This window comes from Canis aureus, chromosome 6 (assembly GCF_053574225.1).
Source record: "Canis aureus isolate CA01 chromosome 6, VMU_Caureus_v.1.0, whole genome shotgun sequence".
NCBI lineage: Eukaryota > Metazoa > Chordata > Mammalia > Carnivora > Canidae > Canis > Canis aureus.
Genome location: NC_135616.1, coordinates 57,600,086 through 57,621,007, shown reverse-complemented (window position 1 = coordinate 57,621,007; position 20,922 = coordinate 57,600,086). Strand labels below are relative to the sequence as shown.

At 33.8% G+C, this 20,922-nt stretch overlaps 1 protein-coding gene across 7 annotated transcripts in view; it reads left to right on the top strand.

Moving 5' to 3' along the window:
• COP1 (COP1 E3 ubiquitin ligase) overlaps positions 1-20,922 on the top strand; it is a 244,389-nt gene that overhangs the window by 173,841 nt on the left and 49,626 nt on the right. For all 7 annotated transcript variants that reach the window (XM_077901781.1, XM_077901780.1, XM_077901776.1 and 4 more), the window contains 3 exons: positions 10,491-10,608; positions 13,129-13,253; positions 14,540-14,700. In XM_077901781.1, the coding sequence (XP_077757907.1) occupies positions 10,491-10,608; positions 13,129-13,253; positions 14,540-14,700 (404 nt within the window). The remainder of the gene's footprint in view (positions 1-10,490; positions 10,609-13,128; positions 13,254-14,539; positions 14,701-20,922) is intronic.

Genomic DNA, 20,922 nt, shown 5'->3' with positions numbered 1-20,922 from the left:
AAATAAATTAGGCAAAAGAAGACTTCCTTATTATACATGTAAACTTTTTCTAAACTGAGTCTTTTTTTTTTTTTAAGTTTTTTAAAAAATATTTTTTATGTATTTATTTGAGAGAGAGTGCACACAAACAGGGGGAGGGGGAGAGGGCAAAAAAGCAGGTTCCCAGGTGAGCAGAGATCCCCACATGGGGCCCGGACCCTGAGATCATGACCTGAGCCCAAGGCAGATGCTTAGCTGATTGAGCCACCCAGGAACTACTAAAAAAAAGTTTTGGGAAAACATATATAATAGAATTTTTTATTTTTTATTTTTTTTAATTTATTTTTATTTTTTTGAATTTTTTTTTTTTAAGACAAGTTTTAGGTTCACAGCAAATTGATAGGAAGATGCAGAGATTTCCCATATACCTCCTACTCCCAAACATACACACATACTCTCATTATCAACATCCCTTTCCAGAGTGGTACATTCAATTATTTAACCTATGTTCACACATCATAATCACCCAAAGTCCATTCTTTACACTGCATTCTTGCTGTTATATATTGTATGGATTTGGATAAATGTGTAATGACATGTATTCATAATTGTAGCATCATATAGAGTATTTTCACAACTCTTAAGAATATTGTCTTCCACCTTTGAGAACTTGATCAAGCTCTCAGAAAAAAATCTGACAAAATTGTGGAGGATCCCTATGACTGGCTCCCTCTGGAGTTTTTAATTCTCAAACTTGTTCACACTGAGCCTCCCACAGTTTATCAGTTGCAGTTCAGATTTTTATATCCATGTACTTTTTTAATGGCAGATTCTCTGTATGAATCACTAATTATTCATTCACCTGTCTCTTTGATCTTTAGGGTAGCAGTTAGACCTGGGCTGTCATCTTTCTTGTGAATTCTAAAGAGTTGTTGATTTCTTAATCTATTCATCTTTTATTTGTTATTAGGATAAAGTGTCAGCTTCCAAGTGCTTTATATATGAAATTGGAAGTCATTTTTGTTTGTTTTTAAATGATTTGATGATTGTGGCTTATCTAATACACAAATAGGTAGTTGCTACTTTTGTCACACTGTAGCTTATAATTGCTTGTGTATCTTTTGTGGATTGGTAAGGATTAGAGGGATGATTCGTAAAATAAGGCTGCATAATAGTGAGCTAAAATAGTCTGTCTTTCTAAGGTTCTATATAGGTTGGAACCCAGAGGTTATTATATTTGTAAAAAAAATAAGCAGTGACAATTTCTGATTCTTTCTCAAATGATGAACAAAAATCTAACAACAAATTCAGAGCAAGTGTTATAAAGAAGTGTTGCAAAGTAGTGCATATCCATTTGTATTATGTAACTTATACTTGTTTGCTCTTTCTGTTTCCAAAGTTTAGCTGTCTTTCAGATCTCTAAGATGACTCTAATAAGATATCATCAAAGGCTTAAAGGCAGTAAAAAAAAAAAAATCATGTAATTGTTTTTAAAGTAAAAAATGTTAGCTGTATAAGGTCAATATCAGTAACTAGTAGATGCACCAGTATATTTATTTTTAATTTATTTTAAAATATATTTTTAAATAGTAAACTTCGCCCCCAACATGGGACTCATACTCATGACTCTGAGATGAAGAGTCGCATGGCCCACTGACTGAGCCAAACAGGAGCCCCTGGACCTGTGTATTTTTAAATACTCAGAAGTTATTTTCCCTGCCTAAGGAAAACTTTTTTTTTTTTTTTTTTTTTAAAGACGCTCATTTATTGTCACTGGGAAAACTTTTTTAAGGATTTCTCCAGCTTGCTTTCTTATTCTAGTCCTATCATGGTAATAACCCAAAAGCTAGGACACAGATCTTTTGAAGCTCATAAGTATCTGGGAAGCCTGAAAACAGAATTTGGGGTTTTTGAAATTTGGCTTGATCTCTTTCCTACTGGCTATTGTATATTGGATTGAACCTATTTCCTTTGTATACTTGCTTTTTAGAACACAGTTTAGAATGGCTTTGTCATAAATTGCATTTAAAAACTACTCAGTTGTACTTACCTTATTGTTACCTTAGTAAAGGTAATGAACTCTTATTTAACATTAAGTTCAGTCAGATATTTCTGCATCTATTCTAGGCAAATTATTTTCATCCTCTCACTTTAGCATATCAACAGTGATTACCTTATGAAATACTTTGTGGTATCACTATAGGAAAATTATTAATTATACCAGAAATAATTCTGTATTGATATTCCTCTTAAGATTGTGTATGTTTGGTTAAAATAGAAACAAATTTTGTTTACATTGACAAGGCCATGGGGGCAATTAATTAACTGAGAAATCAAATTTGGCATCACCATTGGGACAGACATGATATGCCTCCTAATGTGATGCAGTAGGAAGGAACATAATCTTTATAGTATTCTTGTCAAAAATATTTAACATGAACATAATGATGAGAAAACATTCAAATTTGAATGTGGAACATTCTACAAAACAGCTACCTGAGATGCTTCCAAAAAACTGTTAAGTTGTTGTATGTAAAACAACAACAAAAAACATAGAAACTGAATATAGTGAGTGACCCTTGAGAAAAATTAAATAAATAAATAGCTATTCAGGATTTTTTTTAAAGACTTATTTATTTATTCGTGAGAGAGGGAGCCAGAGACATAGGCAGAGGGAGAAGCAGGCTCCATGCAGGAAGCCTGATGTGGGACTCAATGCTGGATTCTGGGATCATGCCCTGAGCTGTAGGCAGACACTTAACCTCAGAGCCACCCAGGCGTCCCTCTATTCAGGATATTTTTTACAATTGGGTTATTTGAGTGTAGAATGCATATTAAATTATATTCTTATGTCAGTGTTTCATAAGTATTAACAGTGGTATTGTGGAGAGTCGTCTTGTTTTTAGACAGTAATTTCTGATGTTTTTATGGGTAAAATATCCTGATGTTTGAAACTTACAAATGGTTCATGGGGCAAAAAAAAGAGTGTATTTGTTTATTTATAGAAAGAAGGCTAAAAGAAATATGGTAACCATATTTACATTTGGAGAGTCTAATTGAAAAAATACAAAGTTGTTCAGTTCATTGTTGTCTCAACTTTTCTGCAGGTTTGAAATTTTTCACAGTAAGAACTTAGGGAGAAAGAAAAGGAATAGAAATGTGATCATATATTAAATTTTCTAATTATTAAGAGTATTTTTAAAAATTGTGGTAACACTTCAGAAAGGCTTCCCCTTTATAAAGGAAAGCCAGTTACTGAGGACTCCTCCCCCTGAACTAAACTATTTTTGTCATAATGTTAATTAAGTTACATGGGCAAATACAAATTATAACCCAGTTTTGTATGTTCCTAGTTCTTAAGTAACTTGAAGTTGAATCAAATTCTAATTAAATACAGTAAAAATAAAAATAAAAAATAGAAAAAAGAATAGCAAGATGATGGTTTAGTAACAGTAATATGATGGAGTAGTATTTGTTTTGCTGAAAATAAATCACCACTGCACAGAGCTGGTTCTGAGTATTATAGTGCAGTTTCCTTCAAGATTGCTATGTCTATAAAAAGATCATTTCCCGTTTTATACTTAAGTCTCTCTACTACTTTTCTCATCCTAGCTACTGTAAAATCTTATAGGGCACAGTGAAATAATTTAACCTTTACTTATATCCCTACATTTTTGTATATATTCCTTCTTGTGTTCTTATTAGCCTGAGAATACGTTAATATATTATTATACTGTACTGTGCTGTTTTGATTATATCAAATTATTTTCAGCTTTTATGAAATAATTATTTTACAAAAATATTTTTCAATTTTAAATTATTAATGCAAAAGAGAAGTTTATCTTTGTAACTGGTAAATTTAACATGGGCACAGCATTTGAAGCAGAATTTTTTTTTTCCATTTTTACTTTAGCACATGTGAAACAATTTGCAGCTATACATTTATACCTCTCCAGTATAAGCTAATTGCTGTCATTTGAGGTGATTACTTAATGCAATTATAATAATTTAAAAAATCTGAGAATACTTTTCCATAAAAGCAACAAAAATACAAGCAAATTTATAAAAACTGAGCTAACTTGTGGTATATAAGCCTTGAAAACCACCAGCCTTCTAGCCACCACTAGGAAAAGAAAAATAGGTGTGGGAACTTCTCAGAAAGCCCTATTTCTAGATCATTGTCATTGTTTGACCTGACTCAAAGTCCACATGGGGAAAGACCTGGACCCAGGGTTTTGTTGAAAACCATCAGATCACAGTTATCTAAGGCTGTGATAAGAGATGGGGCAAACAGGAGTCCAGTCAAAATTTAAAAGGATATGGGCAGCAGAATAGCCACAGGGTCTTTGAAAAAACTCCTCGGATGTAGAATGCTTTGTGCATATTCAGGCCAGTGTGCTTATCCAGGAAAAAAATGAAAGGACTCTAGTTGCTTGCCTCTCATTGACTCTGTATAGGTAAGAAGTGAGATTTAAAAGTTGCTGAGCTTTGAATAGGATGCCCTAACACACACCACAGGTGCCCTGGGCAAAGGATAGAAGACATACTGGCTCAAAACATTTAAGAACATTTTGTGGCTACTAAGCAATGCTGACCCAGGAGCAAACTTTATTAATCAAGGTAAAAAAAAAATTCTTTTTTTACAAGAAAACAAATCGAAACTTAAGTGGTTTCATGCATCATGGATTTACAGACTAGAGAGTCCTTTCTGGAAAAGTCTCTAGACAATTAAGGTGTCAACAAAACCAACAACAAAAAGCCAAGTCACAAAAGTCCCAGGAGAGGGTGGTAGGAACTGATTTCATAGTTACCACATTATATTATCTATAATGTCTACCTTTTATAGAAAACAACAACAAACAAACCACCCCAAAATCAAAACTATGGGATTATGCAAAAAAGCAGGAAAAAATTAGCTAAAAGTATAACAGAGTTAGGCTTATTTCAGACTTTAAAGCAGCTAATTTAAATGTATTCAGTGAATTAAAACATGATTAGGGAATGAAAGAAATATAAAAATATGAGACTGTTCAAAAATAAAAAACAAATAGAAATTCTGTAGTTGAAAATTATAACTGAAATAAAAATTCACTAGAGGAACACTTAAGCAGATTTGAACTGGCAGTGAACTTGGAGTTAAGTCAATAGTGATTATTCAGTCTAAGAATGGAGAAAAATGAATAAAGCTTTGGAAACCTGTCAGACACCATTAAAAATGCCAGCATAAACAGACTCAGGAAATAAGGGAATAGAGAAAGGGATGGAAAATATTTAAGGTAAAGGGGCCAGAACTTCCCCAAATTGTATGAAAAACATCAGTTTAGACACTCATGAACCTCTGTGAGCTCATGAACCTCTGTGAGCTCAAAGTAGAATAAACTCCATGAGACTGGCACCTAAACACATCAAATTCAAACTCCTGAAAGCAAAGAAGGGGAAAGAATCTTGGAAAACACCAAGAGAAAAGCAACTCAGCACATAAAAGCACTCCTCCATAAGATTAGCAACTTCTGGGCAGTCCAGGTGGCTCAGGGGTTTAGTGCCGCCTTAAGGCCAGGTGTCATCCTGGAGACCCAGGATCAAGAAGCAGAGAGCCTGCTTCTCCCTCTGCCTAAGTCTCTGCCTCTCTCTGTCTCTCACGAATTAATAAAATCTTTAAAAAACCTAAAATCTGTGTTAGCAGCTGAAGCAGTGCTTAGAAGAAATGTCCTGGTTCACTGAGTAGAGCATGGGACTCTTGATTTTGGGATTGTAAATTCGATCCCCGTGCGGAATTGAGAGATTACTTAAAAATAAAATCTTAAATAAAAATGTCTATCTTCAAGTGTTTACATTAAAAAAGAGAAAGATCTTAATAATCTAAGCTCTTACCTTAAACATCTAGAAAAAAATAATAAATGAAGCTATGGAAGGAAGGAAATAATAGGATGGGAATTAGTGAAATAACGAATAGAAAAATGATAGAGAAAAATCAGCAAAACTAAAAACTGGTTGAGTGGCAGTTGGGTGTTTCAGTTGGTTAAGCATCCAACTCTTGATATTGGCATAGGTCATCATCTCCGATCATGAGCTCAAGCCCCACATGGGCTCCATGCTGAATGGGGGAGCCTGCTTATGATTCTCCCCACGCCTTCTTCTCCCTGTCCCCTCCTTCTCTCCTCCCCCTCCTCCCTTCCTACTTGCACTCTCTTAAAAAAAAAGTTGGTTCTTTGAAAAGATCAACCCATTTGGCACACTTTTAGGTAGACTAAGAAAAAAGGAAGACACAAATCACTAAAATTAAGAATAAAAGAAACCGGGGGCTGGCTCCTAAGTGGCTTAGTATGTCAAGTGGCCAATTCCTGATTTTGCCTCAGGGTCTTGGGTTCCTTGCTCAGTGGGAAGTCTGCTTGAGATTCTCTTTCTCCCAGTGTGCCCCTTCCCCCACTCATTTGCTCCCTCTCTCTCTAAATAAAGAAATAAAATCTTAAAAAAAGAATGAAAGAAGGGGGTTTACTGCTGACCTTTCAGATATTAAAAGGGTTACAGCAGAATACCATGAACAGCTGTATGCCAGCTTAATAATGTAAATGAAGTGAACAAATTTTATAATTCACATTATTAGAATGGACTCAGAAGCATTAAATCAAATAGACCTATGGAAGGGAAAAAAAAAATTGAGTAATAACATTCCTACAAAGAAAGGCAGAGACCCAAATGGGTTCCCTGGTAAATTTTATTAAATGATAAAAAATACTACTACTACTTCACAAAATCTTCCCTGAAGAATTTTCAAAACCAGAAGCCCAATATACCACACAAATAGAAAAACAGACCAGTATTCTTCAAGAATAGAGATGCAGATTCCTTGTACAGAATATTAGCAAAGCAAATTCAATGGCATATTTAAAAGATTATCACTCTGATAGTGTGAAATTAATTCCAGGAGTACCAAATTTGTTTAACATCCAAAAATCAATTAATATAATATACTGTATTAATAGAATAAAGAGTTAAAACCATATAATCATCCTAACAAACATAGAAAGGGCATTTGACAAAATCTCATACCCATTAATGATTAAAACATGTAACAAATAGCAGTAAACGTCTTCAACTTGACAGAAGGTTTCATTGAAAAACTGCAGTGAATATCTGTTACAAGTAGAAGACTGAATGCTTTTCCCCTACAAATAGGAACTGAGCCATGAAGGTGCCCATTGAAAAAAAACATTAAGGGCTTTTGGGTGGCTCTGTTGGTTAAAGGGTCTGCCTTCAGCTCAGGTCATGATCCCAGTGTCCTGGGATTGACTCCTACATTGGACTTCCTAGTCAGCAGGAGTCTGCTTCTCCTCCCTCTGCCACACCACATGCTTGTGCTCTCTCACTCTCAAAGAAATAATCAATAAATTCATAAAAAAATATTAAACTATCCTTTTGCAGATGACACTAACCCATATGTAGAAAATTTTAGGTAATCTTTAAAAAAATTAGAACTAATAATTGTTCAGCTGGGCCACAGAATAAAGTATCAGTATTAAAAAAGTCTTTTAAAACACAAACAATGTACAGTCCAAAAAATAGTATGATTCTGTTCAGAATAACATCAAAAAGAATAAAATTCTTAATGAATAAATTGAATAAGGTAATTGCAAGACTTGTACATTGAACATTACAAAAATATGTTAAGGAAAATAAGATGTAAATAAATACAGAGATATTCTGTTCATAAATTGGATGACTTAATATTGTTAAGACGATAATTTTCCTAAGAGTAATTTGTAGATACTACTCAATCTCTGGAAAAATTTGAGGAGGCTTTTATCCAGGAAATGATAACCTTATCCTAAAATTTATGTGGAAATGCTAATGGACAGGAATTGCCAAAAAAATTTTTTATAAAAGAACAAAGTTGAAGAACTTTTTCTACTGAATATCAAAATTATAAAGCTCTAGTTCGTTATAGGGGCACTCAGACTGTCTTAGTCAGTAGAGCATGTGATTCTTGATCTTGAGGTTATAAGTTTGAGTCCCACAGCGTGTGTAGGAATTACTTAAAATCTTAGGGGTGTCTGGGTGGCTCAGTTGGTTAAGCATCTGACTAAGCCTAATTTTAGCTCACGTTATGATCTCAGGGTTGTGAGCCCCACATCAAACTGCATGCTCAGCAAGCAAAGAGTCTCCTTGAGATTCTCTGTCTCCCTTGGTCCACCGCCCCCTCCAATAAATAAATCTTTAAAAAATAAAATCTTTTTTAAAAAACAAAGCTATAGTTGTACAAGACACTGTTGCACTGGGAGGAGGTAGACATACGCAAATCTCTTGATTAGGATTAATCCAAAAGTCAGTTCATTTTCATCAAGGATGCTGAAGCAGTTCATTAGAGAAAAAGTTTGTTTCCACCCCATGGTAGGACAGCTGGATGCATATCCTTTCATATGCAGGAAGATGAACTTTGACCTCTACTCCTACCATATAGAAAAATTAACTTAGAATTGATCATAGACATAAATGTAAGAACTAAAACAATCAATGCTAGAAGAAGAAAAATCTTTAAGATTTTATCTTAGTCAAAGTTTTTTATGAGGTTAAAATAGAAAAAAATAAATAAATTGGACCCCATCAAATCCAAAGCTTCTGTGCCTTAAAATATACTGCTAAGGGCAGCCCCTGTGGTTCAGTGGTTTAGTGCTGCCTTCAGTCCAGGGCCTGATCCTGGAGACCTGGGATCGAGTCCCACATCGGGCTCCTAGTATGGAGCCTGCTTCTCCCTCTGCCTGTGTTTCTGTCTCTCATGAAAAAATAAATAAAATCTTTAATAAAATAAAATAAGATAAAATATATTGTTAAGAAAATAAAGACAAGCAACAGAATGGTTGGTAATATTTGTTAAAAAATTTTTTGATCGTATCCAAAATTTTCAGAGTACTCATGTAAAGGAACTGGAACCATCTTGTATCGCTTGTAAGAATTTAAAATGGTACAGTCAGCAGTTTGTCAATTTCTTTAAAAAATTATCACCTAATGCAGTAATTAACACTTCTTAGATGTCTTAGTGAGACTTGAATACATTTTTCACAAAGCCTTGAATGTGATTGTTCATAACAGCATTATTTTTCATAACCAAAAAATGGTTTGGTTATGAAACAATACTTCACCTGGTGAGTGAGTCGACAAAATGTAGTCTATCTATACAATGGGTACTACTTAGCAATAAGATGAAATGAACTAGGGACGCCTGGGTGGCTCAGCGGTTGAGCACCTGCCTTCGGCTCAGGGCATGATCCCGGCGTCCCAGGATCGAGTCCCTCATTGGGCTTGCTGAATGGAGCCTACTTCTCCCTCTGCCTGTGTCTCTGCTTCTCTCTCTCTCTTTCTGTTTCTCTCATGAATAAATAAATAAAATCTTAAAAAAAAAAGGACTGAACTATTGATTTGTTACGACATAGATGAACTTCAAAAACATTATTTGAAGTGTAAGAAACCATACATAGAAGTCATGTATTGTATGGCTTCATCTACAATGAATGTCCAGAAAAGGTAAATTTATTAGAAAAAGTTAGATATAGTGATTGCCTAAGGCAGTGGGTGGTAAATGAGCATGAGGCATGTTACTGGAATGAGAAAAACGTTTTATTTATTTATTTTTAAGATTTTATTTATTTTTTTAATGAGGGAGACAAAGAGAGTGGCAGAGACATAGGCAGAGGGAGAAGTAGGTTCCCTGTGGTAGCCCTGAGATCTTGACCTGATCCAAAGGTGGATGCTCAACCACTGAGCCACCCAGGCACCCTGAGGAAACTGTTTTAAAACTGATTTATTATGGAGATGGTGTACCACTGGATAAAGTTACTAAAAATCGTTGAATTGTGTAATTACAGTAAGTTGGTTTTATTATATGTAAAATGTGTCTCAAGACACACTTTTTTCAAAGGCAAATGTGGGAAATTATATAGTATTATTTTTAACCAGAAGCCTAAAATGTTAATCTGTATATTTTAAAGATTTTATTTATTTATTCATGAGACACAGAAAGGCAGAGATATAGGCAGAGGGAGAAGCGGTCTCTGTGGGGAGCCTGATGGGGCGCTCAATCCCAGGACCCCAGGATCAGGACCTGAGCTGAAGGCAGATGCCCAACCACTGAGCCACCCAGGAGTCCTGTAAAATATTTATATTACCTTTTTTTATAAGGTCGTCTAAAATGTAAGGATACATTTTAAGATTTTCGGTTACTTTGAACCTTTACTACTCTGGAATTAGAGCCAGGATCACTGGATATATCAGCGGAACTCCCTTTCAGACTGACATTGGCATGTGTATGTACTTTTTTATGCTACTATATTTCCTAGATTAAAAACAGAAGACACATTATATCTTCCTTGTCTTTGAAAATCAATCATAGCACTTAGTTTTGTTATTACACGTTTGATATTGTCCCTGAAACCTTTGAAAACTCACCAAACCATTTAAAATGAGCTTTGCTTTACATTTCTTCATTTACTACATTTTTCTTGTTTTATTTGTTTTAGATCACTGTGTCCACTACTATGATCTTCGTAACACTAAACAGCCAATCATGGTATTCAAGGGACACCGAAAAGCAGTCTCTTATGCAAAGTTTGTGAGTGGTGAGGAAATCGTCTCTGCGTGAGTATTACTCTCCTGAGATTGAGCTTAACCGAGAACTCTGTCGTCATTGACCGATTTTATAACGTCACTGTGGGTATCTGTAAAGAGTAACACTGTGGTATAGCACTTTTTCATAAATAGTAGAGTTTAAAAAATAATTTGTCTAACTAAAATACATGTATATTCTGGTTTGTATTGTTCACTTTTGTATTCTCTTTATGAATAAAATCCTTATTTTATTATATAAAGAAAGTTTTTAATGCACCCCTCCTTCAACATTTAAACTTTAGATGGGATTTCAACCACTGCTTCTCCTTAAGAGAAAATCAACAAAGTTGATGGAATAGAATAAGAAGCATTTTATCTGTTAAAGTCAATTAATATGTTATTGTATATTTACACACTTTGTAGTACAGTAGTATTATTTATGGCTTTAGGGAATATTTGGTTGATTCTGTGTTACTTGATTTCCCTATGATTTCATGGTGTGTTTTAAATATGTTTTGAAAAGAACTAAATGTGGCTTGATACATATCCTTTGAGAAACCTTCTGCACTAGAGAATTATAATGTAAGGTTTAATTGTCTTTTATTTTGTTTGAAGCTTAACAAGATGTCATCCAGATAAATAAATCTCAATTACCAAAATATCGTTGACAAAGCACTTCTAACAGGCAGTCCCTTTTTTCTGTTAACCCAGTTCATAGTTCTCTTTATATTACCCTAGCATATATCCATCTTAATTTCTCCGTATTTTATTTCTTTTCACGCTTAATGATCCTTTTTTTTTCTTTTCACTTAGCTCCCCACCCCACCTTAATTTCTGATCTCTACTCTTAGGAGATTATTAATACCAGTGCTTTGGCATTAATATTTGCTATCCCCCACCATATCTACCTCTCTATACTGGTTACTCTAGATTAGAAATTGGTAATTTGAATTTATTTGGCAAGGTATTTTGAACCTGAGTTACAAACAAGGGAAAAAAAAACTGAGTTTTCTAAGGCAAGATAATATAGGCAATTAGTTCACAAACCTAAATTATTATTAACTAGTCCAAATGTATCCCATCTTTAGGAATAATAATGGTTAGTAAATAAAATTTTATTCAGATTCAATTGTAGATGTTAGATTATATGGCAAAAATATTTTTCTTCAGTTTCAGATTTATAAATGTTAAATTATTTTGATTTTTAGTAGTTGTAATACATATATACCTAATTGTATAAATTGAGAAATTTTAGTCAACCTTATTAATGTTTATACGTTGTTTATATTTTCACCAATCTCTTGTCCTTCTTAGGTTTTATAAATCATGCTTTTTAAAAATATGTTTGAGGTTTAGAAGTTTTTAGAATAAATTTACCCACAAGTATATTTGGAAGTGTTACAAAGTAATATTAAAATATACATATATTGCCACAACCTCTGAATTCTTGACCAATAAAAATATATACACAAAGAAATATTCAGTGCCACATTGTTAAGAAAAAGAAATTGAAAACAACATAAATGTCTTTTGAAAAAATGATAACAAGGATTAGAGTTTGGAGTTTGGCGTCTAAGATGAGACAGTTTCAGTCTTGGCTCTGCTTTGGACTAGCTGTGGTATCTTGAAAATATCCATAACCTTCACATTCTCAGTTGCCTCATCTCTAAAATGGAGTTAATAATAGTTATTATGTTGTGAATCTTTAAATGAAGTAAGCAGTGTAAAGATTCAGCATAGTGCCCTATTCTGTGAATGTTATGTAAGAGAAAGGTGATTTATTATGTAGTTATTAATGAAGATATCTGAATGTGTTTAGAGAAAAATTATAAACCAAATTATTGAGTAAATGGTAGACAATTTACAACATAAGATATATGGTATTATAAGATTTTTGTAACAAAAGGAAAAACAAAGACATGGTGTTTTATTGAAGTTTTATGACTGTCTCTATAATAGGATTACCAACGATCTTTATATTTGGTAATTTTTGGTAAATAATTGCATTTGAACATTATTTCAGTAAATAAATTACTTTATATAGACCATTCCAGTCACTCATAATATTCCACCCCTGTAGATACAACTAAGCTGTGAAAATAGTTTAAATTTAGTATACCAATATAATTCAATATTTGAAAAGTAAATTAATCCCAGTGGCATAGAGTATATCCCTGAAATTAAACACAATTCCCAATGGACCTCTTGTTATTTGATGATGGTGGTATGATGGTATTGAGGAGTAATGTTTATTAGTAAGCATTTCCTACATCTGCAAGGACTATTGAAAGCATTTTAAATGAATTAATTTAGTGTTCACATCTTACAGAATTTTATCTAATTCAATAATACAGGAATTGCTGTATTTCACATAACTAACGATGCCAAAGAAGTTATATCACTGTTTGGTTAATGGCATATTGAGCATTGTAACTCAGAAAAACTTCTTCCATAGTTTGCATTCTAAACCACCAAACTGGATTGCCTCTAATGAGTAGTTTCAGACCTTGAAATCTTAAATGCATTCTCATTTTTTTGTGTTTACCTCAGCTCAACAGACAGCCAGCTAAAGCTGTGGAATGTAGGGAAACCATACTGTCTACGTTCCTTCAAGGGTCACATCAATGAAAAAAACTTTGTAGGCCTCGCTTCCAATGGCGATTATATAGCTTGTGGTAAGTAAAATCGTCTTTTCCTGAAACTAATAGGAATTTGTCACTGAAATTGCATTCAGTGAATACAGAGTACATACCAAGTCAGGAAGTAATTTGTGCATTCAGCATATTGAATTCTTCTTGGATGGTACTGGAATAAACATTAGTCCTTCCCTCCTTTGCTGAACACAAACCATAACCTCATGAAATAACAAGATTGTTAAATATGTTTTGTAATTGTTCTCCATCATCACATAAGTTCTGTCAATATTATATAAAAGAAAATATTAATTTTTGCTTATGTCCTAATTTCAGAGACATTATTTGTCTTCTTAAGCTTGATGTTCATTTTCCCCTAAAGAGTTTTCTCTTCGTTAAGCAGTTTGTTTAGATAGTCTTGATTTGTTATTCTAGGGCTTTTGTTGTTGGTAATCTATGCAAATTTAAATCAGAAGCAGAAAAATTAAATTAGGTAATGTTCAAAGGCTAAATCCACCTAATGCCTAAATATATGAACTTTCATCAGTTTTTCCTAATAACTTGACCTTTATTCAGTAAAGTTGTTTATAATGTAAACCCCACCAAAGCAAATCTCTTGCAATTGTTATACTTTGATGGACTGCTCAAAAATAAAGGGCTTTTTTTTGGACCACTTATCTAATAGAAAAATGTCTTTATTGGGGAATGGGATGTACATTTTATTGGTTATTAAAATCTGACTTTGTAAGTGATATAACTTTTTTTTTTCCCCTCTTAGAAATCTTTCTAAATGTCATGTAAGATTCATGCTCTAATAACAAATTTCTGGTCTTTTGGGGATCCCTGGGTGGCTCAGCGGTTTAGCGCCTGCCTTTGGCCCAGGGTGTGATCCTGGGGTCTCGGGATAGAGTCCCACGTCGGGCTCCCGGCATGGAGTCTGCTTCTCCCTCCTCCTGTGTCTCTGCCTCTCTCTCTCTCCCTCTCTCTCTCTCTCTCTATGTCTATCATAAATAAATAAATAAATCTTTAAAAAAAATTTCTGGTCTTTAAACATCTGCTATAAATGACACTATTTTGCAGAATTTCAGCCTTCTGAAATGTTGTTTTATCATTTAACAATTATTATTTCTTTGGTAAAGTGTAGCTTTTTTCTATGAATCTTCTTCTCACATGATTCCTAAGAAATCCTGTGCTTTGTTCTTTTATATTCAACCTATACAGAGTTGTCTTTTAGCTTAAACATTGAATAATAATTACCTTATGAATGTGATATCTTAATTGTGAGTTCTCCCATTCTAAAAAATCATTAAAAAAAATTTTTTTTTCAGGAAGTGAGAACAACTCTCTTTACTTATACTATAAAGGACTTTCTAAGACTTTGCTAACTTTTAAGTTTGATACGGTCAAAAGTGTTCTGGATAAAGACCGAAAAGAAGATGATACAAATGAATTTGTTAGTGCCGTGTGCTGGAGGGCATTGCCAGATGGGGTAAGTTTTCATATCAATTTTTTCACCTGGGTGTCTCATATAACACTTCATGTATTCACATGTGAATTTTTTTTAAGTTTAATATAAAAATTGATATGTGATACACATTTTCTGTTTTGCCCACTATTGCATCACTAAAGGAAATAGACATTTTAGGTAGTTATTGAAATGTCACTAATGGAATAATGTCACACTGATAGAATGTCTCTCCTACGTACTCATAGTATCTTGTCCATATTCTGTTTTAGCATTATCACATTGTCTATTTACATCTCTTCTGTAAGACTGGAAAATGCAAGGAGTACACACTGTTTCTCATTTTCCTTAATGATCATATGCCGTATATACTCAATAAACATTTAACTGAACCTGGTATTGTTTTTGCAAGAAAAACATTTGATGTAGGTAAAGGAGAGTGCCCTGTGTGTACACCTAATTAAATACTATTTCAGGGCAGATTTACTCTGTACAAAACAAACTTATACAAGAATATTTAAAAACATTTAATTTGTTAATAAGAAATTTGCACTTCTAGATTGCAGAAAGTTTCCTCAGACTTGTCATTTATGTTGTCACTTATTCCTACATTTTAAAGTATAAGCTTTCCCATAGTTATATGGAGAAATAACTGTATTTATTATAAACAATAGTCACTCACTAATCTTTTGGAAAAATAGCTCTTTAGGTGCTTATTTGGTTGTTTTTATTTTTGATACAAAAATTCTTCTTTGAGGTGTACTTTAAGAATTTGATTTATAGGTACTATTTAACTTTAATTAGATATATTCCATTACTGTCTTATTTACTAGTCTCCCAGTTTTGGCAATGGGAGACTAGATGATTTGTACTAATATTCCTTGTAAGTAGAACTAGAAAAGTTGGACCAAGTATATTTATTTTATTTTATTTTTATTTATTTATTTTTTAAAGTATATTTATTTTAAAAACAACAACAGAAACCTGTTTGAAAACATTGGAATGTAAAAAGATAGAAAAGAATTATCAGTACAGGAATGTGACCTTGGTATGCTTTTCCTCTGGGATCCTTTGCCAGTCGTGGTAGAATGGCTGAGAGCACTTATGGCAGCTTCATAGGGGCACAGGGATTGGAGTCTAGTGCTCACCACTGTGTGGGTGAACTCACTTTGGTTTAGGTCCCCAAAAGGGCTAGGGTCTAGGGTGAACTAGTTTGTAGGAGATAAACTCTCACAGTGATTACAATTCTGGATTGTATCAATCTTGAAATTAAATTGAAGTGTTCCTAGATTGCTAGTTAAAATTAAATCCTCTTTGAAAGAAGATTCAGAAAAAATCATCTAGGGATTTAGTTTTTTTTTTTTTTTTTAACTACAAATACAGTAGGTCACAATAAAAAATTGACAGACATAGGAAAAGGCAAGACGTTATAAGTTAATTCAGCATAAGCAGTGGACAATGGTAACAAAATCACAGCACTTCTGGATATTGGAGTTAGCAGATGTAGCTTAAAAATAACCATGCTGACAAGATAAAAGACACAATTGAAAATTTCAACTGGTAACTAAAAACCTATTTTAAAAATGAAAATCCTAGAAGTGAAAAATTATAATTGCCAAAATTAAGAACTCAGTGGATGGATTGTATGGAAGATAAGACAGAGTTGGAAAGAGAATCTATGGACCTGTAGTAAGTTAGAAGAAAATATACAGAAGGAAGCATAGAGAGACAAATAGGTGAAAAAACTACAGAAAATAGATAAAGGATGAAGTAAGAAAGTTTATTCAATAGAAGACCTAAAAGGAGAGAAAAGAAATAGTGCAACTGAAGCAAATATTAGAAGGGATTATTCTTGAGAACTTTACAAAATTGATGAAAGACATCAAGGCAGAGATTCAATTAGCCCTTGTACCCCAAAGAATAAATCTACAATGTGAGTAAAGATTTAATATTATACTTGGACCATGAAGAAATTTAGACTTGCCTGAAAATCTGACCTTGGATCTGCCATCTTATAGTACCACTTTGTGGAAATGTGCTGAATTAGGACAAACATGAAATGTTATTGCTAGCAGCTAGTTATCTCTTAAATTTACTATGAAACCCCATCTATACTATTGCATGTGGACTTAGAAAACTGTGAGTTGGCATATTGGCCTTACATCTATCCAAAGTAAACAATATAAGACTGACAGGAAACCAAGGCACATCTCTGTGTCTAGAACTACATGCACTCTAACTGTCCTTGGCAACTATATGTCCCCTTATGTGGGCTCGGGAGAGATGGAAGAAGCTTTGCATGTGTATAGTTGCTTGCCCTCCTAATGAGTTGGAAGATGTGCATGCTGAATTTCCTAGCCTATATTCCACACCTCTCCATAAAGCTAACTAACCTAGTTCAAGACTAAAGCTAGTTGTATCTGGTCCTGTGACCCCTGCTGGTGGTGGGGCAGCCACTCTTTGACACATCATAATAAAACTATTGAAAGTAAATGCAAAGGGACATTGTTAAAATAAGGGGAAAAGTTACTGTCTTCAGAAGACCAGCAATTAGACTGACAGCCAACTTCTCATGAAGCAATAGAAGCCAGAATTGGTGGAACTAGAGCCTCACTGTGTAAAGGGAAATACCTGCCAATCTAAATTTCTCTATGCAGTGAAAATCTCTCAAGACAAGAGTAAAATGAAGACACTTTTAGATAAATAAACATGAAGAATTTGCCACCAGTGGACCTACACTAATGAAAACCTGAAAAGATATTCTTAATGCAGAAGAAAAAGATGCAGAAGATGAAGATGAAAGAGATGCAGAAGATGGAGAAAGATGAAGGAATAGAAATGCTGGAAAGTAATAGAAGTGGTAATATGCAGTAAATCTAAATGCATATTGACTATAGAAAGCAGTGGTGCATTGTTGTATTTAATAAGCACATAGAATTAAGTATTTAACAGTAATAACATAAGCCAGAAAGATAAATGTGTTTAAAATGTTCTCAAGAATTTACCTTGTCAGGGAAGAAGTAAAAAAAAAAACTATTATTAGACTGAAAAGCCTGCATATTGTAGTTTATAGAATAACCTATAAAGTAGATTCTTAAAGTTTGCTACCTTGATCAGCAGCATCAGCGTCACCTAGGAACTTGCTTTTATTTCCCAATAAAAAGATTAAGAGAAAAGTTCTCTAACTTGCTTCATTATCAGTCCAGATTTATTTTAAGTTTGATTTTTATATAGCAGTCACTTTGATTAGGCATGAAAAATGACTTCATTTCTCTATTTTAGATGAGGCAGAAAGTGTAAGAGACTCATTTATTCAACAGATATTATTATGCACAGTCATAGTTCTAGATATGGAAGATAAACTTGAACAAAACTGTAAGAAAAATTCTGGCCCTCTTAGGAGACTTAAAATTTTATGTGCCAGAGGAGACGAAAAACAAAATAAGTAAGTTATTATATTGAAGGTGATGGTGACTTGGAGAAAAACAAAGCAGGAGAGTGGGACAGGGAGGGCTAAAATAGGGGTTTGTAGTTTTCAGTGGTGGTGACAGACTCAACTACGTGATTCTGAATTAGAGCAAAGACAAGGACATGAAGATGTAATCCATGTTTAAATGTGGAAGGGTATTTAAGGTGGAGCAAACAGTGCAGAGGCCTTGGAGTAAGAAAGTAATTGGTGTTTGGGGAATAGAAAGAAGGCCGGTATTGCTGCATGACAGTGAACTAGGTGGAAGGTAGTTAATTTTAAAGTGGTGAAGAAGAACCATTTCAGCAGAGTATTGTATACCAAAAGTCTGGACTTTGGCTTTTACCAGATGTGAGTTGAAGCCATTTTAAGATTTTGAGCAAACGAATGATACAATCTGACTTAAATTTTTTAAAAATCAGTTTGACTATGTTGTAGAGAATAGACTAGGTGTCAAGAGCGGAAGCAGGAAGACTATTACAATAATCCAGGTAAGAGAACAAAGTGGTATACCAGTGAGAAGTAGTTGGATCCCGTTCATATTTTGATCATGGAACCAATAAATGCATGTGGAGAATGAAAGAGAAAAGTTAGGGTGACGCTGAGATTTATCCCCCCATAACTTAAGGAGTGGAGTTCCCAGTAATTGAGGAAAAGACTACCAGAAGTGTCTTGGAGAAGAACAGGAGGTGACTTTTGTACTGGTTAAGTTTGAGAATTACTAAAAATACCAAGTGGCGATGTTAAGTTTGAGATATACTTGCCTTCTTAGTGAATATACCAAGTTTGGAGTTCACAGCAGATTGTGGGATCAGAGATAGATGGTAGCCCTGATGTTTAAGCCAAGAAATTGCATGGTATCTCTGCAAGGGAGTCTAATTAGATATTAGAAGTAGTGTGAATACCATACTTTGGAGGGACCTTAATGTTTAGTGATTGAAGCAACAAGGAGGAACCAACAAAGGTTGAGAAAGAGTAGATCTCTTTATAGTAAGAAAGCTGGTGCCTGGGAAGCCAAGTTAAAGTTTTTCAAGGAGGAGGAGGGATTGATTGGCTTTGTCAAATGCTACTAATAACAAGTAGGATGATTAAAAAAATGAAAGGAATGGTATGAGAAAAGCTTGATTGGAGTATTTTTAAGAAAGAAAAGGAAAGGAAAAGTTGGAGATAGTGAAATACAGAGAGCTGTTTTGGGGAGTAGTAAAATAATACCATGTTTAATATCACCTAGGTTACTTTGTTAAAATATGAAATCAGTAGCTGCCTCTCAAACATTTCATTGTCTTTCTGTCCTTTATTTCTATCCTAATTTTGACTGCAAAAAAAGAGATCAATTTAAGGATACTTACAAAATAGCTTAACTTTGGAAGTTTTTAGTTTTTGGACAAATATCAGTGATGTATCAATTTACTGTATAAAGGAAAATGACCTAAAACTCTTCAATTAATGATAGTATAAAAATTGCGTATGCTTTTATGTTATTTATGGCAGTGATTTAGTCATAGGGAGGGAATGAGAAATTAAGAATGAGTCGTAGAGGGAAAGGCATGAAGACGAATAGATACATTCTTTTAGGACAGTATCTCAGTCTTATCAAAATTTAGGATATTCCTACAGATTAAATTTCTGTTTAACCTTTTTTTCTATAACCTAGATTAGGTATCTAGGTTATAGAAAATCTAGATATATAATCTAGGTTATATCTATATGTTTCTTTTTTTAGCCACTTCTGTGTAAAAATGAACCAACCAGTAATTTCAAACCCTGTTTTGAACCATCAGCCAAGATCATATATAATTCCCATTCTTTTTATTTCTACCGACCTTCAAGTAAACTGGAAAGAGTGTTACGTTGCACGCTGCCCTTTTTAAGCTGTTGGTCAGCTTTATTGTAGTAGTATTTATTGTATCTCCTCTCCTTTATTCAGGGAAATTAATAGCATACTTCTCTCATACCTTCATGTTTGCTATATGGTCTATTTTGCTTTAGAATTACAATTTTTACTTTTAATTACTCTCACTTAAAGACAGAATATTTCTAATGTTCCTTTTTAAGATTTTATTTATTCTTTAGAGAGAGAGAGAGAGGAAGGTAGGGGGCGTGTGTGCACAAGCAGGGGGAGGGGCAGGAGAGAGGAAGAAGCAAACTCCCTGCTCAGCAGGGAGCCTAAGAAGGGGCTGATCCCAGGACTCTGAGATCAGGACCTGACTGGCCACCCAGGTGCCCCTAGAGTTACTTCTTTTAATCTGAGAAATGATACTTTGCCCTTTGTCTGTTTTTTTTCCTTCCTATGTTCCCCTGTATCTAAAAGCACCTTCGTTCAGTCACTTTTGGGGTTGATGACAGATTCTTCTGTCCTTTGTTCCTTAGCTTTGTCTTGCAGTTGTAGTTGCTCTAGCATTTCTACCATTTAAATGCCAAAATCTCTTCAACCATATTTAATTTTCAAAGGAATTTTGAGATGTTTCATTTGAACTCTGCTGAAAATTCTTTTCGTTTTTTAGAAGAATTTTAATTGCAACCTAGAAAGAAAGGTCTCTACAGTAGAAATGACAGTGATTATATGAATGATGAATAAAGAATTGATTCGTTTATATTTTGGTTTTAGTTTATTATTTTAATTCACTTTGAAGACGTTTTAACTAAAGAAACCTTAGTAGTTTAGAGTTACTGATATAAGATGTTCTATTATTGCCAAATTATTAGGGTTTTTCTTTCCAAGACCAAATCTTACTGTTTATATTGCCTACATCAGTATTAATTTTCATGATTTTTAAAAT